Here is a 27,018-nt window from a genome sequence, read left to right as displayed (position 1 = left end):
TTTAGAAACAGTATTGAGCAAGGAGATTGGTCTGTAGTTTTTAATACGTTTACTGTCACCATTTTTATAAATTGGTATTACAGTCGATTCTTTCAAATGTTTCGGAAAAATTCCTATATTAAAACTAAGATTAAATATAAATGCTAATGGTTTTGCTATATTTGTTTTAATTGATTTTATAACAATTGAATTTATTTTATCTGGACCCGTAGCTGTGCTAAGTTTCAAGGAGTCTATAGTTTTTATTATTTCAATAGGTGTTGTTGTAATTTCTTTAATTTTATGTGCTGAAGCAAGAGATGGTATATTATAAGCCAGGGTGTCTTCGTTAGATTTTAATTCACTAAGAATTTTTTGGGCTAAAGTGTTTCCAACAGAAGTAAAATAGTTATTCGCATGGTTTGCTATCGATTTAGTGTCTGATATTGAAGTTGTGTTATTTATGTCAATACTGTCTATTTGGGTAGTTTTCGATTTTGAAGTTCTTGTAATTTCCCTCACTATTTTCCACATCCGTGCAGGGTCGCAGTTACTATTTTCGTAAATCAGTTTTTTGTAGTAGTTTTGTTTCGCTAATCTTATATTCTTTTTACACAAATTTCTATATTTCTTATACTCGTATTGAATAATTATATCGCTAGGATTTTTACTGGCTTTTACATGTAATTTATTCCGTTTGTGAATATTTTGTACTAAAGTATTGGTTATCCATGGAGTGAATTTTAGTTTTTTGTGAGAGACATTTTTTGTGGTCGTGTGTTTGTTTATGTATTGAGTCAATGTTGTAATGAATGCGTCCATTGCCATATCCACGTCATTCTCCATAAAAACTTTTTCCCACATTTCGTTTTCTAGATCATTTGTCAAATCAGAGTATATTATTTTTGTAACGCGAGATTTTTTTTCCTTTGTAATGTGAGATTCAGATTTGGTACATATGGCAATGGTGTGATGGTCTGTTATATTAGAATGAAAAGTAAAGGCATCGAAACCATATATTCCTTTTGTTATAATATGATCGATACATGTATTACTTTGCTCTCTAGTAATCGCATCTGAAATCAAATGTAGACCCTGTTCGCCGAGAAAACAGGTATATTCATTTGCTTGATGGTGTTTATTGTTAATCGTGTTTATGTTGATATCTCCAATAACGATCTGTTTCCTGTGATCTCTCATGTCATTGAGTATAGACTGAAGGGAGTCGAGAAATGGGTGAATATTAAGAAACGATGGCGACCGATAAATAGCCAGGATTGTCAAATCATTACACGTTAGTTTTAGGCAATTAGCTTGAGAAAGTAACATTTCATCCACATTGACAATAAGTCCTTCCTTAACATATACAATTATACCACTACTTCTATTTATACATTTGATAGAATGATGCTCAATATAGTTATTAATCGTTTTAGATTTATAGCACTCATTTATCCAACACTCGGTGAGGATAATTATATCGAATTTATCATTAAAATTATCCAAGAAAGTTAAAAAGTTATCTAAGTTTACCGTACTCCTTATATTTTGGTGAATTATTTTTAAATTGTACCCATACCAGTCATATATCTTTATTTCTTCAAGGTTATCTATTGTTATATTATTATACATTTTGTCTAAAAAATTATTATTACTGTCCTCCATAATTAAATATTAAAAAGATATGCGTCAGGTTTTGAAATATTTTTATGTTGGAGAAAATAAATTTATAGTAATTAAAATGTACACAAATATTAATGGTCATTTGACTTGTGTAAATGTGATATGGTCGATAATAATAGATATGAGTAGTTATTATCGTTTCCTTGTAAATTTGAATACATTGGCATACAATTTTATTTCCAGAAAGTAAGAAAATACGACAGGATATTAAATTAACGGTTGTAAGATGCAATAATTTAACAATAAAATAGTATGGATATTTAACAATAGATGGTGTTTTAATTGTTTCTGTGATTTTGTAAAAGATAACATTTAGGCATAAATACAGAATGAAAGGATAAAAGTAGATTAATTCAAGATAGTTATAAAGAGTACAATGGAATTGAAAAACATTTATAGAAGAGGTTGGTACATTTATTCTAGTCACAAGCCAGAAATATATTTTACGGTTATCAGAGTATACACTAGTAATCGACATATTAATAATATATGTATAAATGATGTTTACAATATTGATCATCATATTGATGGCGTCTGTTTTACCGACAAGCGTTTTGATAATATCAATAATTCTACAGAATGTTTTTGGGTATACATACTGTAAAAAAGAAACTGTTTCCAAAAGATTTTTAAAATAAAAACATAAAAACAAATTTAAAAATAAAGTTTCTAACACATTACTTGTTTTTGAAATACTACAAAATAATTGATAAGTGCGTTCCTCATAGTAATAAGAAATGAAATTTATATTATTTATCATCTTAGTGGCGACTGTTTTACCGACTAGTTTTTCAATAAACGCGCTCGGTATTGTCATAATAACGTGTGACATTTGGTTAACATAGTAAAGTTGAGTCTGGAACAATTTTGTATGCTTCAATGGCATATAAATTATATATAAATGAATAAGTAACATTGAAAAATTTAGCATCGATTGTTGAATGATTTTTATTTCTTTAGTATAAAGTACTATCGTTAATGCCAAAAAAAAACCTTTTTTTCAGTAAAAATAATAACTGGTTTGTATTAAAAGTGAGTGTAAAAAAGATAATTCTATAATAATAGAAACTTAATTTAGTTTTCAAGTTCTTTCTAATAATAATAAATATTTGATAAATCATAAATCTTGTGAGTGTGAATTTAAAAACAATATTCATATCTAACCTGGAACTACTTAGGGAGTTTATCTTCAGATAAAATTGGAATGATCGGAGCACCGACATCTTTTCGCATGAATATCTTTCCATTCCTGGTCCAAACAAATTTATACTCTCGGTCCTTTCCAGCTTTCCTCGCCAAGTAGTATAAATGTTTAGCCCGAAATGTTAGTTGTTCCGCTATGTAGATCTGCCTGTTCGTTCCTAAGAAACCGACCTGTTTGGAGCTAAGTTTATCCTCCGGCTTCTTATTTGAATTGTGGTTTCTAACGTCTTTCAGTAACACTTCTTTCTTCATTCTTGTGTTTAGTTTGTAGATAATGGGACGCGGAGTGTTGTCTTCTGACGGTTTAGTGTTGGCTCTATATGCAGTTTCAACATCCAAGGCAGTTATCGATGTCTTGATAGTTTTACATATTCTCGTGAAGCTGTCCATGATATTTTCACTTTTGTCTTCGATTACCCCTGTTACTTCGATGTTGCAGGATTTCTTTTCATGTTCCTGTATCTCAGCAATTCTTTCCAGTTTAGTCACTCTATTTTCCAGTTCCAGATTTTTTTGTTTCAATTCATAAATGGTTTTTTTTGCAATATCGAGATTTTCTAGGACTTTGTTCCATCTATCCCCATCTTGTGCCAAGTTCTGTTTTAATTCGTCGTAGGAGTCAGCAATTCTTTTAACTTCACTTTGTAAAGCAGAAATTGCATTTCCTACATCTATGCCTATAGAGAAAGGTGGTTGAGGAGAATTAGGTTGCACCACCAAATCCTTGATTCTTATGTCTTTTATAGGAGCCATTAGTGTTGTGGATAATTTTTTTGATAAAAAACACTTAAATTTTGAAGAGTAAAATTTAAACACTCGTACCTGTCACAATAGTATTGTTGTCCAATTTATTAGCTATTTAACAAAGTTAAAATAATAATAACAATTAAAAAAACGTAATTAATCCAATTAACATAATTGTCATAAACATAATAAACAATAAAAAACTAAAATAATCATAAAAAACAACCAATTTATATGGACATGACAGGTCATAAGCCCTGTAAATGCCTGGACTTCCATTTTCCCTTCTCAAAAATGTTTTCCCTCTCTGTTGCAACAAATTTTAATATTAACAACTCCCTAGGGAGAAAATCCAGCCAGTCTGCAAGCATTTGGACATACTCAAAACATTGTTGAATTAACTACCTGGTAAAAGAAGAAGTATACAAAATTTTAAAATTGTTTGCAGGCGTTACCCAGTAGGTGAATTGGTTGAGCCGGATGAATCTCACCCGCATGCCAAAGGTTTCAGCTCTTTTACTTCACAAAAGTCAACAAATGGTAGAGTTGAGAAAATGTGGATGTTCAAACATAGGCAGAATGGTGAATGTTACACAGTATGTAAAGTGGCCACTTAAACCAGCCAATGACATGTTATAAGCCCTGTAAATGCCTAGACTCCCATATTCCTTTCTCAAAAATGTTTTCTCTCTCTGTTGCAACAAATTTAAATATTGTTTAAGTTACCCATGCTTAATTCTATGGTTTAAAAAAAAACCTTATATTTCATGATTTTCTCACAAAATTTTCGACTTTTTTAAAAGTCTTAATCACGTTTAAACCCTTTTTTAGTATATTTTTAAAAACATGTAGGTTAACATATTAACTTAATATATGTTGAAAAAGAGAGAGAATCTTGTAACCAAAAACTTCCTCAGAGACGTGAAAAATGTCAACTCCAAAAGTATTGTTCAACATAGAGATAGTCCTTCCGATTGGCATACACGTTGGTCCTATATATTGGAAAGTAGAACAGTCAATGATGCGGAACATAAAAGCTAATGCTCCACATAATTGTAGAGTTGCCAATCATACCGCCCAACAATCGAAAGAAATGCATAGTTAAATACTCACAACGTTTTAATGACGTCATCCACCGCTGCATAACGTCCGTTAGATAACGGTAAAGTAAATCAGGGTAAGTGTAAATACAGAGTTAGTGTAATGTACCTAAGTTTCGATAGTTTTTTTTTAAAGTGAAATCTAGTTATAAAGAACACAAGGTCATTTAATAAGTTAGTCAATAGGTGGATTTTTTGTGGCATTTTTGCTAGCAAAACCCTAGAAAATAAATTTTAATATTTTATTTCAAATTCAGCCTTATTTCAAAACAAAAAAAAAATGTTCAAGATTGTTCATTTAGAATATAAATTAATTCTCATGATTATTGGAGTCAGTAATAATAAATATTTTTTTCTATAAGTTACACTAAAGCTAGCGGTGCCCGTATCTTAACGGCCGAAGTGAACGGTGATGCAGGGGACAGCCGTCGTAACAGTGACTAGAGAGTGGTTTCCTAGGAAAACGGTTTCGATAACATTTATTTACACCGTTTTCCTAGGAAACTACTCTCTAGTCATTGTTACGACGGCTGTCCCCCGCATCACAGTTCACTACGGCCGTTAAAATACGGGCACCGCTGTCCTAGGAAACCCTAACTTTACTGTAAAACAAGTTTGTTTGTCCATACGCTCGTTTTTTGTTGTTTTACCGATTTCTCAATATTTTAACAAAATCGTTATAAAATATATATTGATATTGATGTTATCTGGTGCAGTAAGGTCAATTCTATGTCATGATAAAAATAGCCAGACCGCTTTCATACAAAATATGTACCACCTTCTAAAAATTGTGTTGATCATAAAAATATCATTTCTCAATTTGCGGAAAACACCCCAGCACTAGAAAAATCTTATGTTGCTTTAAAAATCATTAAAACTGGTCAAATACATAATTTGATTCTTGTTTGTGATATAAAAGAAAAGTGATATAGAAAAGTAGTATTCATTGTTTATAATTTGTTGAAGTCAAAAACATTCTAACTGTTGTGTAGATTTGATAATTCACTCTTTTCACAAAAGCGCCTTTATGTCAGTTTCCCTTTTCTATGGCAGGCTGCTTTCTGCATAACTTCGTTCAATTGGAGTCGATAGATTATTATTTTTGTCAAAAATTTTCAAAATTATTTTTAATAATATTTTTAATTCATCTCTTAAATTCATATGCCACACTTACCCTGATTCACCTAACCTCTCTTTTGATAAACCGCAGCATTAGAGCCTTGGCCGTTGGCAAATTTGTTGGGTTTGAATCGGGTTGTGATCCCGTGGGGGTTGTGGTTCAAGCCCCACTCTGTCCCAACTTGATTCCCATTTTCTAATCGTGAGTTACTTAAAGCTCGTTAAAAATGGTCCCACAAACTGAGAATTTACTATTTAAAAAATATTTTTCCAAGGCATCATGAATAAATACTCTTTTGTTTCATATGACATGTACTGTTTCAATAAATTAATAATTTTAAATTTCAATGATTTTAAAATCATAGTTATATCAATTGGGATAAAATCGGTACCTGTCACAAGCATTTAAAAACTGTTCACAAACATTCAAAATATTGATGATCATGTAATACTAAAAAATAAATAAACCACACATGCATATAATATAAAGGTACATTGTAAAAAGTAATAAATAAGTACAAATGTTAAAAACAGGAAAAACATAAACTACATATTAATAAATAACAATATTGAAAAAAACCTAAAATAAAAAATAATGATAATTACTTTTAAAAATTATGATTTAATCATCAGAATAAGGAAAATAATTATTGAAAAATAGGTTGAACCTATGTACCTACACGCGATAATATAATATTATTGTCTCTTCTGAGTAAAAGGTAAGAACATGTTATTTCATCATTCAAATACTTTTTTCTGGTTAAGGTGGATCTATCCAGCATCTGAATCGGTTGAATAAAATAGAATTTAACGTATTTAAATTATTCAGTAGTTACTATTTATATTTACCAGCTTATAACAGGTCGGGAGCCCTTTAAATGTTTTTTTGTAAAATGTCGCGGTATAAATATTTTTACATTACGGTTAATTTAAATGTTCATTTTACTTTATTTTACATAAATAATTAATAATTACTTTTATTTTACTTTATTTCGTTTTATTTTATCTTTTCTTTTTTTAAATTTAATTTAATCATTTTTTTTTTATTTTAATTTAAATACTTTATTTCATTTTATTTTACTTTTTTTATATTTTTTGTTTTTTTTTATAAATTTTAAATTTTTATCATCATTATTATCCTTTGTTTTGCATATTTTTTTAAATCATTTTTGTCACTTTTTTTGGCCCTGGATTTGAAGACGTTTGAGTTACGGGCTGCCTTCATTTTTGAGTATCGGCGGTGCCGTGACTTCAGACATTTGGACTTTTTCAAAATATTTTTTTTCGTTAAACCAACTGGCCTAAGAAATATTATCAATACGATCATCGCTACCGTGCCCCCTTCTCTTCCGCATCCAGTTCTATATTTGTAAACTAAATTCAGTGATTTTAAATCTGTTAAATTAAGGTTAGGTGATTTCAACGTTCCAGGTGCAAGTCTCTGGATCTCTCCTACATTATTAAACGTTTCAGCTGTTCATTTCACAAAAGCCAATAGATGTATAAGTTGTGGAAATATGTACAAAGGCAGAATAGTGAATATTACACATTGTGTAAAATGGGCACTTAAACCAGCCAGGTCGTAAATCCTGTAAATGTCTAGACTTTCATACTCATTCTCAAAAAAAATCTTCCTCTCTGTTGCAAAAAAACAATATTAATAATTGTTGAATAATTGTATTATTTTATGTAAATAATATGATAATAAATAAACAAAAATATATACTGATGTAATAACTTATATTTATTTTTAAAAAATATATATTTGGACCCCTGTATTTAGTAGCCTTACGTGTCATGTACAAGGCTAAGGTACTCGGAAAAAAAAAGTTTTTGTTTGTCTTGGAAATGGGATGTTCGATCACTGATTTTGGTTTATTACCTTTATGAGTCCAATCACCATTGTTGCAAAGTTCAAGAACAATGGCGCGTGATAACTACTTTTTACTACAGTGTGAATATCGTTTATATGGATATGGATAGTATAAATAACTTATATTTACAAATAAGTTATTAATTTAAAAAATACTTGGTACACTTCCACAAAAAAACAAAAAATTTACATGTAGAACATAAAGGTCAAAAGTTAGATAGATTAGAAATTTTGGAAATAAATAGGATAAAAAATAATAGCGATAGAATTTTAATAAATCAGCAGATAGAATTTTAAAACTCACCCTTATTAGCCCCCTTAGTTAGACCTTGTACATTGTAATAAAACAATAAATATTTTTCATAACATGTCCTCTTAAAGTACACCGCCAACACGTGTTTCGATCATTTGTCTCAATCTGTTCCATTGCAATATTGCGTATTGTATTTTTTTTCAACTTATTTTTAAATGTACCTACAATGAAGATAACATTTAGTTTTATATAAATTATCTATACACTGTATAATATTCACCAGTCTGAAGATGGCCATTAGAGGGTGAAAGCGCTAATTGGTCAAAATAAATAAGTGGAAGTGTACCAAGATTTTTTTTTAAAATTACTAACTTATATGTAAATATAAGTTATAACATCATTAAAATGGAATTCCATCAAGAATTGTCAATAAATAATTTAAATGAAATAAAAATATACATCATTTGGTGCTCAGAGTAATAATTCGTTCTAAATTTTTGTTTGTTTTTTAGTTTAACGACAAACGTGTAATGGGCGGTTTCAGTTAGCGCTCGCAATTCTCAACCTTAGTAACTACGGCCCGTTGTATTGCTGTAACCTGTGGCTAACTTCGTAGTAATTCATCCTATTATGCTTTATCTCCGTATGGGCGACCCTATTAGGTTATTATTTTAGGGTTTGGTGGAACGTCGTAGTGCGCTATGAGTAATTAATTGCATCATCTGAATGGCATGTGATGTTAATAACCTTATCTCCCTCAGTAGATTCACCACTTTTTTTTATTCTGAAAAGCGTTTTTTTATATATTTATTCTGCTTGAGTAAGAAAATATGCTTAAAACTCTTTTCTGTTCTCTAGTTTGCCCGCACCTAGAGTATTCCTCTGTTATCTGGTCTCCATATTATGATGTTCACATCAAGAATATTGAATCAGTTCAATATCGATTTTTGAGAAAGATAGGCTGGAGGTTGGGCTTATCCAGACACCTATATACGTATAATAAGTTCGAAAGTACCTTGAATATATCTTCTTTTCAAGACCGTCGAAATAAATCCGATCTAATAGTCCTATTTAAAATTCCCAACTCACTCTTTGATGCGCCTGAACTACTGAACTCAATAAAATTAAATATCCCAACTAGAAACCTCAGACAAAACATACTCTTTCATACCGATAACCATAGAACTAACTATGGTTTTCATTCCCCTATGCCCAGAATTCTTAGGTCTGCCAACAAACATACCAGTCTTGATTTCTTTGATAACAAATTGTCTTCTTTCAAACGATAACTGAATCAAATTAAATTATAAACACCTCTCTCCCGCTCCCACTCTCACAAAGTCGACTATAAACCATTGAGTCTTTCTAATTTTTTTATAATAATTTTCTATGTATAAATGTGTCCATAAAAATGCCCATTGGGCGTATATATAAATAAATTAATTAAAGGTTTTTGGCGTATATATTGTTGTGCTGTATTTAGTTATAAAGGTGCTAAACATGCTTTGTTTCTTTGTTGTTCTCAATACGTATAATTTTTAAATGTTAATATTATTTATGTTCCGAATTGAGTTTTGTAACTCCGGGGAATATAATTCAACGTATTATACTTGTAAAATACTTTGTATTATGTGATTTAAAAATAAAAATAAATAAATTAGGTGTAAATAAGAAGGGTATGATTTCGATAATAATTCACGTGCCGTTTTGTTAATTTATACAGAAAAACTAAATAAGTCAAATCGATTTCTTATCAATATTTGTCATACTTATCATATTTTAATTTTTTTTATGTCATGACGTGCAAACAAAAAACAGTACACCTGTATTTTTAAAATATAATATTGCTTTAATAAATTGAAACTGTTTTTTATTTAAAATAGTGACAAAGCCTTATAACCTATTGACACAAAATAAATAGTATTTATTATAATGATAATTAGATATACGTTAATATAAGATATTCTTGTATCATGTTGGTACTATTTTAAGACCTTATAAGAAAAATATAAAAAAATAATGATAATAAAACATTTTTAATTCAATTCAGAACGAAGTAGATTATGAAGTAGGAAGAGACAAAATAGATAGCAAGCCATTTATTTATTTATTATCCTATAAAAATTCTGTTATATTGGGTTGAACATATTTTAGCTTTCATGTAAAAACCTGTGTTCAGCTGGAATTTTTATATTAAAATTGAATATGATGTATTACTAAGCTTGGGTATAAGATATTTTAAATAATAATTCATTAAACAAAAATGTGTTGAAATATCTTCTTGATACTATATAGTGCCTTTTAAAAATAAATTTGTGAAATATAAATAAAATAAATGTAATATAAACCTGTCATAAAAAAAAAATGTGTCCTACCGGAAAGCCTTTAGACTTAGTGGTAACAAATTCTTTTATGTATGTTTTATTTATTAAATAAACGCTGCTCTGCAGCACTGAAACTGAAATAGGGACAAAACAAGGAAAAAATAGTTGGTTTAATTAATTAAATTAAGGGATTATTTTTTTATTTTTTTTTACAATTTTAAAAAACCCGTTAGGGTTACATTAGAAATTTAATATTGTCTAGTCATTTTATGTCTCGTCTAGTCTAGTTAGTTCAGTCATCATGTGCTTTTTCAGATTGATTTTAAATTTGTCTCCATTAAAAGTTTTCAAGTAGTAAGGTAGGTCGTTGTAGTGTTTAAGTCCATTATGTAGTATTTTTGACTGTCCTGTGTTTGTCTTTGCTTTTTCAATATGATAGTGTTTTTGTTGTCTGGTGTTATATTTATGTATGTCAGCATTTTTGACTAATATTATGTCGTCGTCTTATATGTTTCCCAGTGTTATTTTGTGCACAATTTTTAAGGTCTCAATTTTAGTCAAGTAGTTTATGTCAAACTGGTGTGTTTTTTTGTACAGTTCAGTCGTAGAGGTCAGGTAGGGTAGGTTGAATGTTAGTTTAAGAATTTTATTTTGTTGTCTTTGTATTCTTGTTATGTCTGTCTTGTTACCAGTTCCCCAGAAGGCGATCATGTAACTCAATTTACTTTTGACATAGGCTTCGTACATCATAATTTTTTCCTTTCTTGATATAAAATCTTTAATTTTGTAGAAGAGGCTATGTAGTGATGCCATTACTTTTGTGAGTCCGTCTATGTGTTTTGTCCATTTTAATTGTCTGTCCATTGTGAGTCCTAGGTAAGTCACATGTTCTAGTTCTTTAAGAGTTTCGTTGTTTATTTTTATGTTCATGTTATGGTTCTTCTGTTGTGTTTCGAAATGTATTATATTGCATTTATTGGCATTTAGTGTTAAGAAGTTTTTGTTTGTCCATTCTAATAGTTTTTGCACGTCATTGTTGATGGTTTTAGTGGTTTCAATGTCATTTTTGTTTTCATATAAAATTCCTAAGTCGTCCGCATAGATTGTTTTTTTTCCCATTATGTCACTGTGTATTATGTCGTTAATGTATATTATATAAAACAATGGTCCTAATATTGATCCCTGAGGTACTCCAAATTGCAATGTTGTTATTTCACTTTTGTGTTCTTCAATTTTCGTAAACTGTTTTCTTCCTTGTAGATAGTTTTTAAATATTTTGAGAGCTTGTCCCTTAACTCCTGTATGTTGTAGTTTATCTAGAAGGGTATCTATGTGGACTGTATCAAATGCCTTCTTGAAGTCAAGTATGAGTGCAGTCACTGTATTTCCTTTATCAATTTTGGTTTGTATACATTAATATAAAATATTTTTTTTTTAAATAACAAAGTGCAGCGACCCTGTAGTACGGTTCGACCTTTACTGTCCGACTTTCTAATTTTCATATTTTCAAATCAGTAACGTAACTTGTATATAGGGTTAAATACAGTAAACAAGTTTTTACAATAACTGTTTAACGCATGTGCGCAACCTTCGGTTCGCGATACGTGTGGATTCGGCCCGCAAAAGTGTGGAATTTCGATCGTATATTTTTTTAAATAATTTTAAAACACAAGCCACAACCAAATCCAAAAAAAACTTGGCTATGGACCCATGAAAAGTCGAAATAATTTACGCGCGTGCATGGGAGTAAGACTTGTTAGTAGTGGTGCAGGTGTTATATGCAACATGGCGTTTTGGTGTATTTTAGGTACACCCCCTCTGGAAGTTATGTTTGTCAGGAGCTGACTTCTACGAACCTACTACCCATTTGAATTATGGATTTAAGCTATTTGTTTATAAATAGTTTGTGTTAATTGGAATTTCAAATTACTAATTTTATTTATCACCGTCAGTGCACCTCAGTATACTGTATAAAGTCAATGTGTCTGTCACCCTTAATCTATTTCTTCCAGTTCTGATGGCAATACGGTATATAATTTATTTATTTATTTATTTAACTTTTTGTACATAATGTTATTTGTACGTTGGCGGGCTTATTGCCAAATGGCAATTTCTTCCAACCAACCGATAAAATAAAAGTTTTATTTTTATAATTCAAGTTACAGAACATATTCAATAGAAAAAAAAAAGATTTAAAAGTTAAAAATATATAAAAATAGAAATAAACGTATTTGTTTATAAATTACCTTAAATAAAAACTATTACTCAATGGGGAAAAGGAAAAAAGCGGAAAGAGAAAAAAGGAAAGGAGGAGAGATTAAGGAAGAGAAAGGAGATGTTTCTTCAGACGTGATCTAAACAGAGATAATGTAGTAACGTCTTTGATGGTGGATGGGAGATGATTCCACAGTCGAGACGCATGGACACTATACGAGTTAGAGAAGAAAGAGGAATTGTGTATGGGTATTAAGAGAGTGCCTTGAGAATGAGAACGAAGAGGTAAACCATGAACTGATAAGCGTTGAAATTTTTCACACAGGTATATAGGAGCGTTAGGACTATGAAGTACATTGAACAGAAGTGAGAGGGAGTGATAGTCTCTCCGCTGTCTAATTTTGAGCCATTTCAGTTGCCTACGATAATCAGAAATGTGGTCATATACAAGAGCATATGGGCCTTGGGTAAGAATGGCAATCCGGCCCCAGACAAGGAAAATGTTGCTTGCGCCTGCTCTAGGCTTTGGTAAATATTAATTTTGCGGTGGAAATTTTTGCTCGTAAATTTTGTATAAATTGGAATAAATATTTGATATTATTCACAACAATCTGTGCCGTGTAAAGGTAAGAAAGACATACAGTTTCACGAAAAAATGTACAATATTTTCAGTTTATCCAAATTTTTGTAGACTTATCATCTTAATCACTGTTACATGAATGTGAAGGTGATAAGTATTTCGCTTTGGGTACCAGTTCAGAAACAACGAAATGTTACAGTGGTGTCACTCCCTCCACATACCCGAAAACCATTTTCATGACCGACGTTCTTCCTATCGATTTTGTTCATACTAAAAAACTTTTTTTATTTGTCTAAATCCTCATGACCGAAATTTCAATTACACAAACAGTAGCAAAAACTGATTGATTTATAAGTTCAAAGTTCATTAATCAATAAACTTCAAAAAAAATTGTGACGAACCCCACGTGCAACTAAGCTTGTTTTGAAAAAACCGCTGCATCCGTTCTTGGACTTCAATATTAGTCATAAAATCAAACCACTTTGTGCCTAATATTCCCCTCTCTCAGTCTCAAAACTCAAAAATTTGGTGTTTTGAGTTTTGGTAAAGTCTCAAGATTCGCACCCATATTAAGTACTGTTATTATACAAGATTTTTTTTAAATTATTTTATTTGTTGGGGATATCAACAGTAACACATGAAAAAAAAACATAACAACTAAAATATATAGAGAAAAAAAACAATGACAGATATCCACAAAAATACATCAAATACTCGTACAATACATGCTAGTGTGTTTGTGTGAGTGTAAGTGTGTGAGAAGGTAGCTGAGTGGGTGTTATATTGAAATGAGGGTAGAAATTTGTGTAAATATTATTGCACAAGTGTCAAAAATATAAAAATATATAAAAAATTAAGAATTAAAAATAAAATAAAATATAATTATAGAAACTAAGTATAAGACAAAAAAGTGTGTTTTAAAACACGCATTTTAAATTTAAATTTATTACAATCAAACGGATCAATAAGGGGAAAGTAAAAATTATATTCACGAGCTAAAGTGGAGAGTTCTGTGCATAGTTCGTACGAACTGCTGGCATATAAAATAGAGAGCTCTACGTGTGACGGGTGCTGTAGCCATGGACATTCAATGATAACTCCGACATAAGAGTAAGGAAGGACTATTACCTATTATAATAAACGAATACATTGTTTATTTATTATTTAAATTACACATTTTAATACATTATGTCAATCGTTCATCTATTTAATAACTCGTGTTTTTTATTCTATTACTTTGTATTTATCTGCACGTTAAAAAAAATTCCAAAATATTAACAAATTTCTTTTTGCATTTCAGAATTATGCACGATGATCTTCCTAAAATACTTCCTGGCATTGCTTTTCGGAGTTTCTTATGTTCAGTCAGGAATACTGAATTGGTTCAAAGCAACTACTGAAAATCCTCTAACGGGCGTTGATACCGCAGAGCTTAAAACGTTCCTAGTTTCGTCTGGTAATGGAAAATATACACGTGAGTTGATTTTTCTTCATTTTTTTGTTATTAATTAGATTTATTTTTTTATCAATATTCCTACAGAGATGAGGTAGAATTTTTTCAAATTCAGGATTATCGATATTCGAGCGTTTACAGGGCTTACGACCTGTCATTGGCTGGGTTGAGTGGCCACTTTACGTTTTAACAACATTCCCCATTCCGCTTATTAGCGAATATCGACATTGGCATCATTTTGATTCCTGTATATATCCTATTAAATGAGAAAGCATTCACTAGCGTGTTGGAGCACCATCTATGTATTGATATTGAAGTTAAGTATTTTTAATTAGCATATTACTTTATTTTATGTATTTAAGACTCTTCCGAGTTAAATTAAGTACTAGTAATCGCCTGCAGATGATTCTGCAATTTATTTATACTTACATTTTGACCAGATCTTATTACACAACATTATTTTTTGGTATGTGTATTTTTTTGTACATACACAAATCTGGATTTCTCCCGTTTTATCAATATTCCTACAGAGATGAGGTAGAATTTTTTCAAATTTTTTCTCCCGGAGAAATCCAGATTTGTGTATGTACAAAAAAATACACATACCAAAAAATAATGTTATTAATTAGATTTTTTAAAATTATTATCTCAATTATCTCTTTCTCACAAGAGCTGCGATCTTAATCACCAGCTCTTACTCTAACTATACTCTTCTAGTTGTCCCTTGACTGGACTATTGGTTCCTTGGTTCGGCATTTTGGTATTTTCTTTTTTTAACTAGCACAAATCTTTTCAGGCTGTTGTGATTTCCCTTACTTTATCATAAACACTTTGAGCACCAGTAATATACTCTGATTAAAAATAATTTACCCAGTGCCCGGTCCATTTTTGTGAAATTTCATGCTTTGTGAAGGGTTTCTTTAAAGTGTCATAATTATGAAAATACTCAGTTAAATCGATTGAAACTTCTCAAATTTATTTAAAACAATTCGATAAGTCATTTTTGTAGGATGGTTTTGCCAACATTGGCCTTTATGGAGAGCCACATTGCCCATTGCAATGTTCGCACATATACAGGGTCTCACTCCTGTTTTGTGCTTTGTATCCCAGAGCCGTGTAAACACGTGATTATAATAACCGCGCTGTGTGTCCCGGTCCCGTGTTTTTACGTGGTTCACTAGCAGTGAAAAAATACTAATAAAAGTCACCAGATGTCAAAAAAATGCACTTTTTTAGACAGCTGGTAAACCACGTGAAATCACGGAACCGGGACACAACGCGTGGTTATATAATCACGTGTTTACACGGCTCCGGTAAACACATGTTATTATCTTAAATAATATATGTTGATTGAATTTGTGTGGTCAAAACTAGAATATGCAGGTGAATATCTAAAATTTCAACCATATTAATCAAATAGTGGTAATTTAGAAAAAAATATCTCTAGCAATCCGAGAAAACAACAAAAAAACAAAACAAACCATCACGCCGTTTCCCCGTAGTAGGCAGAGAGGATAGAACGCCATAACACTCTATCTTGGGATACAGACCTCGCTTCCTCTACATTCATATATCTTCTCATGATTATTCCTACTTTTGACATGTCCATCTTCAAGTATTTGATGGACTTGATCATGCCATGTCTTTCTCGGTCTTTCTCGTTTTCTGCCTACCATCAATATTTGCATCGTAGATGCTTTTAGCCGTGCTTTCGCTGTCCATTCGCTGTCCATTCGCTCTACATGTCCAAACCAACGCAGCACCCCTTTTTTGATTCTGTCGATAATGCATGTCTCCAAGAAAGATATATGAAATATTCATTGAATCGGATTGTGGTCCCGTGGCCAGTGTTGCGGACTCACGGATCAGAAGTCCGAGGCTCGAATCACACCCTACTCTAACCTGATTTCCATTTCCTAATAGTGAGTTATTAACAATTCGTTGAAAATGGCCACCAAAATTGAAATTCATGGGTTATTCATAAAAACTACATTTGTTGCCAAAGAGACGGAAATTTTTTTGAGAAGGAAATATGAAAGTCTAGGCATTTACATGGCTTGTAACCTGTCATTGGCTGGTTTAATGGCTATTTTACACACTATGTAACATTCTCCGTTCTGCCTTTGTTTAAACATACGCATTTCTTCAACTCTTCCATCTGTTAACTTTTGAAAAGTAAAAGAGCTGAAACTTTTGTGGATGAGATTCACCCGTCTGACACAATTCACCTACTAGGCAACGCCTGAAAACCATTTCTCAAATTTTAGGCTTCATCTTTTCCTAGTTATTTTAACCAACAAAGTTTTGAGCATGTTGGTTGACAGGCTGGATTTTCTTCCTAGGGAGTTATTAACATCTGAATTTGTTCTAACAAAGATGGAAAACCTTTTGAGAAGGGAATATGTAAGGAAATCTACGTACATATAATATGGGAATCTTTGACTTTATACGGAATATGGGAGTCTAGGCATTTACAGGGCTATAATGAATGCTTTGACTTCCAGTGAATGTTATACAGTGTGTAAAATATCAATATTGTTTTTTTATTTATAGGAAAAATATTCGTAAACCATATTTGCCGCAACAAATCGGTTTCTTAGAACAGGCATTTGCCCATATAGGAACCGATTGCAACATTAGGCGTATTAATATTTCTGGCTTGCCGACCCTTCATATACTGAGCCTACTCCTAGTACTAGCAGAATTTGCCAGAGTGTTTTTTGTGCCATTTTGTAACATTGTATGTATAAACTAATAAATAAATGAATGAATGAAAACCAGCTGATGACAGATCATAAGCCCTGTAAAGGTCTAGTCTTCCATATTCCCTTCTCAAAATATTGTTTCTCTCTGCTGCAACCAATTTAGATATTAATAACTCCCTAGGGAGGAAATTCAGCCTGTCTACAAACATTTAGACATACACAAAACATTGTTAAATTACAAGAACGATAATATTTCTTTGAAAAAAGAACAAAAAACATATCCTAAATAATGAACCATGAAGAATTACTGAAAGAGATCTCATTCCAGAGTCACGAACGAAATAGTAGCGTCTATGGTATTCTAGATCCTCAACGTTGTGGACTACCCTTGTTTCTTGGAAATTTATGGAAAAATTCACAAGGGTAGAACGAACCTTCTGGCAAATCAAACTATGACTCAAGGGGTGGATATGTTTAACAATACATCTACGCTGAAGACCAGGGCAAACTTCCTCAGGCTGTTCCTTATCTAACCCTGTCAACTATACTCTTTGGCTTTCTAACAACTTTCCCAAGTGGATGGCTCCAGTCACTAAGAAGGGTTTCACATTTTTTATATATTTTTTTTATTTATATCCCTACAGAGATGAGGTAGAATTTTTTCAAATTCAAGATTCAGGATTATGGATATTCGAGCGTTTACAGGGCTTATGACCTGTCATTGGCTGGGTTAAGTGGCCACTTTATGTAGGTACTACAACATTCCCCATTACGCTTATTTAGCGAATATCCACACTAGGTAACATTTTTGGTTTTTGTATATATGCTACGAATCAAGAACCCATCCACAAGCGAGTTGGAAGCGCCATCTATGCATTGATATTGAAGTTAAGTATTTAATTAGCAGATTACTTTATTTTATGTAGTTAAGACTCATCAGCCAAGTTAAATTAAGTACTAGTAAACGCCTGCAGATGACTCTGCAATTTATTTTTACTTATATTTTTACCAGATTTTTTATAACATTTTTTTGTGTGCACGTACACGAACCAAAAAAATGTTGGCAAAAAAAAAAAAAAAAAAAGGGGTTTCACAGTCCAAATCTAGTAGATCTAGCATGCTAATGCTCCTCCCTTTTTCCCTCCATACTACCGATAAGCATAAACCTCTTCGGCCTGTTACCCAGATGGGTATCCATGTCAAATATCCAAAGAACTGAAATACATTTTATTAAATAAAAGAGAGTAAGGAATGCAAACTGTTTGTTTTTAGCACCGCTCAACAATCTGCTGGCTTCGAAGCAGAATATTTGGGAAAGAAGTGGCAAATTCGAAGGCGATATAATCCTGAACCCTGATCAGATACAGTCAATAGTCGATGACGCTTCTGGAATGAGAAACGCCATGATAGCGCCAACCAGACTCTGGCCTTCGAAGATTATTCCGTACATAATCAGCAGCACATTTAGTAAGACAATGAAAAATTTTTATAACTATTATTTGTTTGCTTATTTGATCAATCTTGGATAGTATGTACATTTTGGGTATTGTGACATTTACAATCAAGTTAACAAAAACTACTCCACCTGTGAAATTGCAAGTAAATTTTAACACTTTGATCACCGGCCGAATACACATTATCGCTTGACATTTGCTTATATTGAGTTGCAATTTATTTTGTTTTTGTTATTTATGTTGTTTGTTGTTATTTTATTATACGTCGTACAATATTGTTAAAATACTTTCAGCTCCTGCTCAAGTGACCGCTATCACAAAAGCCATGAATAATATATCAGCCGTTTCTTGTGTTAAGTTTGAGAAAAGAAAACTCACAAATACAAATTATTTGACTATCAAAGTAAGTACAAAACGTAAAATAAAAATAATAAAATAAACGTAAAAAAAATAATTCTAAGAGTGATGCTGCGTTGTCCCCCCACTTTCCCATCTGAGACATTGTTTCAATTCATGAAGGTACTGGACATTAGACAATTCAAAAAAAAAAGTTGACACTTTTCTGGTCATGCATCAACAAGAGCAGATCCCAGCAAAACGCTCGTACGAGGTTTTCCTCTAATTTAAATTATTTCATTCCAAAAACACGTACGACGTTTGCTCAAAGGAGTTTCTCTATTGTGGCCCCAAGAGCCTACAGTGTCTTGGATGAACATATTCAGTTCTCCAAAACGAAAGCCATTTGCAGAAAGAGTTTACAAGTCCGGATTCTGTCTAAGAAAAGAGACCATTGCAGGAGACTGCTGCGAGATATTGCATAGATTTATAAACTATTAAGCGTGTTGTCCAGATGCTCTTTGAAATATGTGTTTTTTTATGTAATGATATTTTATTTTTATTTTTGATGTAATTTAATTATGTACGTTCTTCACTTTCCATTATGTTGTATCCCAACTCAACACAGGGCCATTGGTTTCATAAAGTTTGGGATACTTTTATGATTATTTTTTTTTTTTAGCACCTATGTATTTGTGTGAATAAATAAAATAAATAAACATTAAATTAAATTAAAAAATCCATTTTAAAAATAAATTACTAACGCTTTTACCATTATTGGTCATAATTACCAGAATAAAAACTTAGATTTTTTTTAAATTTTCAATGGGAGCCAAAACAATATTACTGTTTATCAATTTTTATAGCGGCCTTTTTTCGGCTTATAACATGTTAAATCATCACAAACCAGGTTGTGATCCCGTTGTGGTGTTGTGGACTCACAGACCAAAGGTGCGAGGTTCAAATCCCATTCTACCACAACACGATTTCCATTTTTCCAGCACAAGTTATTTACGACTTTTAGGAATCGGTCTAAAAATTCATTTATCTGAGTAAATAATAAAAACTCAAATATTTCACGTTTTAAAAGTTTATTCAATCATATTTATTACAGTTTATAGCCTTAATCATACATAATCGTATACAAAAAGACTGCAGGGAATAGTCAAATCGACATCGTTCAGTTCAGTCCTGTTCAATTGGTTCAATTTAGTTCACACTATTTATTTCGATGCCGTTTTGATTCCAAGCTCATCAATGTACTTTTCTTTTGTAGGGGTTCCTTACCACAACCCAGCAAATCCTATAGACCCATCAAAGTCATTTTTTGTTTTAACTATATGTTTTAGGGAAACGATCCTGGTTGTTTTTCCTACATTGGCATGAACGGGGGACCGCAAGACGTCAACTTTGAACCTGGCTGCTTCCTCAACGGGATCCTCGTCCACGAGTTACTGCACGCTGTTGGATTTTTTCACATGCACAGTACTCACAACAGAGACAGCTATGTCTCCATCAACTGGCCTAAGATTCTCCCAGGTAACCAGATTTTTTTTTTCAATATACATAAGGGGCAAAACAGAGTATACAAAAAATTAAGGATAATTACATAGCAATAAAATACATACTAACAAAAAAATCCTACAAAGGCATGGCCTGTTCGTGGGTATCCAAAAAAAGTTTATGAATTTTTGCTCCTATAATTAATAGGCAGGGATAATATTTTTTTATTATTAAGAAAGAGAAAAGAAAATTCTATGTAAAAGATAATGAAGTACTTTTTTATTTTATAGTAATTAAAAAAAATATATATATATATAAATAAAAAAAACAATAAAATATTCCTTATTATTAACAACAAAATATATCGTAGAAAAAAAGAGTTAATATCTTTAGTTTGAATCCAGGATAGTGCGTGTTTTTTAAAAGAAGGAAAATTTTGTAAGTTTGGGATCAATGAAATATTATCAGTAAAAAAGGTATAATTCATAAATGTTTTTTCTAATGTATAAATTGTGTATTATGTTATTTTGTGGTATGTAAATGTGATTTTTTTTTAGACCAAATAAAGATTTTATTATTATTATTAAATTAAAATACTAAAACATACGAGACGCGCCGCGCCCTGCCCTATAGAGTAAAATATTTGAAAAGTAGTGACACAAAAAATGTACCCATGGTTACGTTTTATTAATTACACCAGGGCTGCATTCAACGATCTTCAATATTTTATTTTCTCTTTCTTATATTATACTTGTCTATTCATTTTAGAAGCAAAGAATTAATAAACATTCCTTAGATACCAACGAACTGACCATGCCTTTGTGGGATTTTCGTTTACTATTTTTTTTATTTTTTATATTTGTTTATTTTTCCATGCATATATTATTTGTATAAAAATATAATTACAAAAATACACTTAAGAAAAATACATCTTAAAATTAAGCCATAAGATAAATTGGAAAAATGCTTACATAGACTTAAGCGTCTGAGCGTGGGCCATTCCTTTTTAATTATTAAAAAGTTTATATCATCTAAATATGGTACGACATGTCTAAGAAAAGAAAAGAAAAATAAAAGAAAAACCAAATTAACATATGCTGATGCTACGAAAACATGATTTATTTGCAGTATGCATTTATTTTTGATTTTAATTATTTTTTTAAAGGATGTGTTTATCTGTTCCTTTCATGCTAATCCAAGACCTCAAACCTACTTTAAACTGTACCAGTGATTTAATGTTTTATAGTTCCTTAGTTAGAAGATTGAAGGATCTTGGACCAACATGTAAGGAGTGCCTCTGTGCGAACTTAGTTCTGCTTTAAATTATTACTAAACAATTCCGTGTTCAAGTAAACATATTTCGGGCACTGAAATAAATTCTTACTGTTAATATGTATTTCAGCCAGACAGGCGCCGTGGCGTAGTTGGTTAGACGGTTAACTTTGAAACTGGCGTTGCGGGTTCGATTCCCGCCAGGGCAAAAAAAAAACCAGAAAGATTTTTTTCTCAATTGGTCTGGGTATTGTAGTGTATTTTTCATTACCTCCTTCCATATCCTCTCTATCCCACCTGCTGACAAACCTCATTCCTTTTTTTTTTAAATTAAATGCTATGTAATTGTTTTTTATTTTTTGAATACTCTGTTTTACCTCGCATGTATATTGTAAAAAAATTAAAATTATACTCATTTTTGCAAAATAAAAAAATTTGCATTTTAACATAATCAAAATTTGGTTTTGGTGGATTCCAATCCGAGTATTTTCTTAAATTCCTTATAATTTTGAACCATTTATCTTTTCACTGGATTTCGGAGAATGCAAAAATAACATTAACTTACATTGATTATATTCTAAAAACGTATTCCTATCAGTGCAGCCCTGTCAGTAAGAAGAGCTTCGCAGTTGCGCCACTTGGCGTAGTTTGACGTTTACTTCAAATAACATTTACATTTGAATATGAAATGTTTTAAGCTTTGTTAATTACTCGTGAGCAAACATTTGCCAATCAAAAGTTACACAATCTTTTTTACAATGTTTATTCGAAAAAAATACACGCTTTCGTGACATAAGCCGACATTTTGGTTTCGATTCTGAAACTCGCGCCTGGTCGAAGAACGACTACATACGCGCTGGATATGACTGAACGTTTGGGCATGAGTTAAGTGTCTTCATTGTTGAGGGCTCAGAGCATATCAATATGTCAATGTGCAAACTCAAACATTTGACTTTGATAAGAATAAAAATAAAGTTGTAAAACTGCTTCAAACGTATCTTTTGAAGTAAAAACACAATTTATTGCTGTTTTTTTTTTCAAATTGTTTATAGGTTTTTGATAATAATGTATAAGAAAAAAAACATTTAAAGTATGGGCCATCAAATAACTATGGGACTTCAATATTTTTTGTTCTAACCGCCTGACGCCCGGCCCTCGCCCTAATTCTTCCTCGGACTTAAGTATAAAAAGTAATGTAGAATATTTAATAAAAAACAATTTATTCCTAAAATTTTCTTGAGCAAAAACATTGAATTACGTGCCATTAATTAAACCATTAATTATTTATGAAAATAGAAAGTAAATATAAATTTTATGAAATGATATTAATAGCAATAAAACAGTAATTGAAAGTAAGCATTATGTGAAAAAAAAAAAAGTAAAACAATGAAATTAATGGCAAAATAAATGACATAATAATTCAGTATGGTTGATTTTGATAATAAGACTAATATCCGTATGCAGAGACAGAACTTAAGGTGAGGAAAGTACATTCTAATTTCAAATTCAGAGAATAACTCGAAGGTGAAGACAATAGAATGTACTTTCCTCACCTTAAGGTTTGTCCCTGCATACGGGTATTAATCTTGTGCAAAATCCCTCGCTGCGTCAGAGGTAGTTTGTTATAAAAATTGTGGAATTTATTCAGTATCCACTGCTTTAATACCAGCAAGCGTTGAATTTTGTTGAAAGCATAGCATGAGCATTATTACTGCTCTACCGGTGTTTTAGAACAAGCTATTTCAATCGTGGTATACCGGAGGACTCCGATGTTTTTACCATTGATAGAATCTGAATATATGAACATAATATTAAAATTCCTAAATTCCACACAAGTCATGGTCAAAATAGCTTTGTCTTCAAAGATGTAAAAAAATATAATTATCTCCCCAACGAACTAAAAACTATTAAAAATAATAAATCAATAAATAAATTTAAAGTAAATCCAAAGTAATTTTTGAACATGTGTAAAAACTTAATTAAATTTTAATTAGTATGAATGTATTATTGTTTTATGTTTTTTTTCTTTGAATATCCTATGTTTTTTTTTTCTTCATGTACTTGTATATTAAAAATTATATAAACTCTTATAAATAAATAACTACAACAGTGTAAATCACTCTCCAAGCACAAGAGTTAGTCTCTTTTTTTGGAGAGTTACAGTGATAACATTTACTAGGTGTATAAAAGTAGATCTGGATAGAATTTTTTTAAATATGTACCTTTTATGAAATTTATTAAAAAAAATAAAAATTTTAACATTCATAACTGAATTTTGCAAAAAATATAATTTGAGCTTTTCAGCTTTAAGGTACAGATTTTAACTATGGATTTTTGTGCAACAAATACACTTAAGCTGTAATAAAAAAATGCACGTAGCTAATACAATACATTTGATCTTGTAATTTTATTATTTTTTTAGCTGCTGTAAATGACTTTCGGAAGTTCACATCGGCCCAAGCTAACAACTATGATGTGCCATACGATTACGGGAGCATCCTTCACTATTCACAGTATGCCTTTAGCATCGATGGCAACAAGACAATCATTCCACTGCAGGTAAAATATTTTTTTTCAAACCTAAATAGTAGACTAACTCAAGAGAACCACGCGCCAACCATGCTCTAGGACCCGTTTCGTCTGCTCTAAGGTCTGAGAGATTGTTAGGGCGATTAGGGTCATTGCATAGGATTGGTTCTACTGTTTTTGAGAAGGATTCAATATTATGACGAGAAGGATTCAGTATTATGACGAGAAGTAATTTCGCTTGAGTTCGATAGGGATCATGTTAGGATCTGTGTTAGGATTTTGCCAGTAGTGTCTTGATAATTTGATGTTCCTCTGGTATAGATATTTTTGGTAAAGATACATATTGTTTTTCTTCTGTTGCTTGAGTGCATGTTGTATAGGACAAGTTATTCTAATGTTTCCTATGTGTATTTGGGTTTTGAGTCGTTGTTTGATTTGTTTGTATTACTACGTTCTTCTTTTTTTTTTCTTTTTTTTATTTTTATTTTATCTTTAAATAGTACAAACATAATAAATGAATGTCCTAATATTAACTTACATCTAATTATTATTAACATTTTTCAAACGATATACGTACACTTAAAAAGCAAACTTCTATAAAGCTAACACGAATAAGATTACTTTTTAAAGCTTATCTGCTAAACACATGTTTTTTTAATTGACATTTAAATGAAATAATATTTTTTTGCTCTCTTATTTCTAATGGTATTTCCTTATAATATAACTGTACAGCTCGGTGCATCAATAAGTTCTGTGTACTGTTTTCCTACGAAATGGTAGTCTTACTTCATGTTTATTTCTTGTTTTATATACGTGTTCACATTGATTAGAAAAAACCTTTTGAGTCAACTCTTTTGAGGTATAACCATTAATCATTTTATGAACAAAAAACATTGCATTAAAATATATTAGCTGACGTACTGTCATAATTTTTGCTTGTTTCAGCATCAACTTTATTCTGGTGTATTTATTTTTTCTCAAAATTACTCTCATACCTCTCACCCTATTCTGCAGAACAGTAAGTTTATTTTTTTCCCCTTCTTCCTTTCCGAGGCGGGATCTGGAGTGTGCGCCCGCGGTCTCAATTCGGAACTAACACTGGATTCCTTCACTGTCAAACTGGGAAATAAGAAAAGGGTGATTGTGCTGACCATGTCTATTTGATTGATCACAAATTGACAATACTGCAGTGAGGGGTACAATGAAAGCTTTTAAAGTTTCTTTGTTTTGTTATTTTCGCGGTTTGATTGTGAAGAAATATTACATTTTCGCTTAATTAGTTTTCAAAAAATTGATATTAATATGCGAAACTGAAGAAAGACACAAGTTTTTATGAGCAGTGTTGGGAAAGGGGTAAATGCTTTCATTGAATTTATCACGATCCTGGGCCAGTCTAATCAGCGCTGCTGCATCCGCCACACCGAACCACCGACTGAAATTTCTGAGCCATGATGCTCTTTTCCGTCCCATACCCTGCCAATCTTTCCTTCCGTAATCAGTTGAAGAAGGGCATACTTCTCATTGCAGAATATGTGACCAAAGTATGAAGCTTCTTTTGACAGTGGTCAGTAACTCCCTCTCTTTGTGCATAATGCTTAAAACCGCTTCATTGGAGATACGATTAGTCCATGATATTTGAAGCATTATTTTGCTCAGCCAAAGTTCGAAGGCCTTAATTTTGGTCATCGTTGAAACTTTAATAGTCCAACCCTCAACTCCATACAGCAACACTATATATACGCAATACATTGGCACAATGGCAGTTGTTACCGGAGGTTTCTGCGTCAGTTCTCTTATTACTTCATTTCTTACAAAGCTAAGCCATCGCACACCCAAGATTTTTCTGCGACACTTAAGCCCAAAAATCAGTATTTTGCCGTTTTGGGCCCTAGTGAGGTGCCACGATTCGCAGAATGAAGTTATGCAGGCGGTATATAGCTGGAATTTGGTTTTCAGACAGCCTTTATACTGTTGAATGTGGCGTCTGCTACTACTAGCCGCACTCCCAGTTTTTTTTAAAGAAAAGAAAATGAGAACACAAACAAAACAAAAAAAAACATTGCATCTTCACCATACACTGCTCAATATCTTGGACAGCTTTGACAGCTTTATTCCCTTAATTGAACGCGAACAGAAAGAGATGTCGAAAATACTCACTTTTGCTTCTTGATATTCCATTTCGAAGGCTTGTATCAAATAAAATAATATATTTAACGTAAAAGCAAACAAAATATCTTGTTGAACAGATAATTTTCTTTCGAATGACGTATAACCTTTGCTATTTTAACATATTACAGCAGAGATGAAGATCATTTTATAGAAGGTAATATAGAAGTCTTGGCATCTGTAGGACTTATGACCTGTCATTGGCTGGTTTAAGAGGCCATTTTATACACGTTGTAACATTCACCATTCTGCCCATATTTGAACATCTATGTTCCTTTAATCCTTTCATCTGTTGATATTTGTGAAGTAAATGAGCTGAAACCTTTTTTTGTGTGGGTGAATATGTTAATATTTACAGCTCCCGGGGAGTTGAATCCAGTCCTTGCCTACAAAAATTTGGACAAACTCAAAATATTGTCTAACTACCATTTCGTTTTTCTTTTGGTTCTCATTTTAAAATTTGGAAAAAAAGGACAAAACTTTTATTAACACCTAATAAATCATTCAACTTAATCCTTAGCATATATG

The 27,018-nt window shown here is 31.5% G+C and overlaps 1 protein-coding gene across 2 annotated transcripts in view; it reads left to right on the top strand.

Annotated features, from left to right (window-relative positions):
* LOC148281075 (hatching enzyme 1.2-like) overlaps nt 1-27,018 on the top strand; it is a 36,756-nt gene that overhangs the window by 9,339 nt on the left and 399 nt on the right. For both annotated transcript variants that reach the window (XM_088227342.1, XM_088227341.1), the window contains exons 3-7: nt 14,373-14,546; nt 18,503-18,697; nt 18,978-19,087; nt 20,370-20,559; nt 24,218-24,354. In XM_088227342.1, the coding sequence (XP_088083468.1) occupies nt 14,373-14,546; nt 18,503-18,697; nt 18,978-19,087; nt 20,370-20,559; nt 24,218-24,354 (806 nt within the window). The remainder of the gene's footprint in view (nt 1-14,372; nt 14,547-18,502; nt 18,698-18,977; nt 19,088-20,369; nt 20,560-24,217; nt 24,355-27,018) is intronic.

Source organism: Micrasema longulum, unplaced genomic scaffold, assembly GCF_059751315.1.
Source record: "Micrasema longulum isolate JH-2025_06_02 unplaced genomic scaffold, ASM5975131v1 h1tg000500l, whole genome shotgun sequence".
Taxonomy (NCBI): domain Eukaryota; kingdom Metazoa; phylum Arthropoda; class Insecta; order Trichoptera; family Brachycentridae; genus Micrasema; species Micrasema longulum.
The sequence above is the reverse complement of the archived record's forward strand: the minus strand, read 5'-3'. Positions and strand labels throughout refer to the sequence as shown.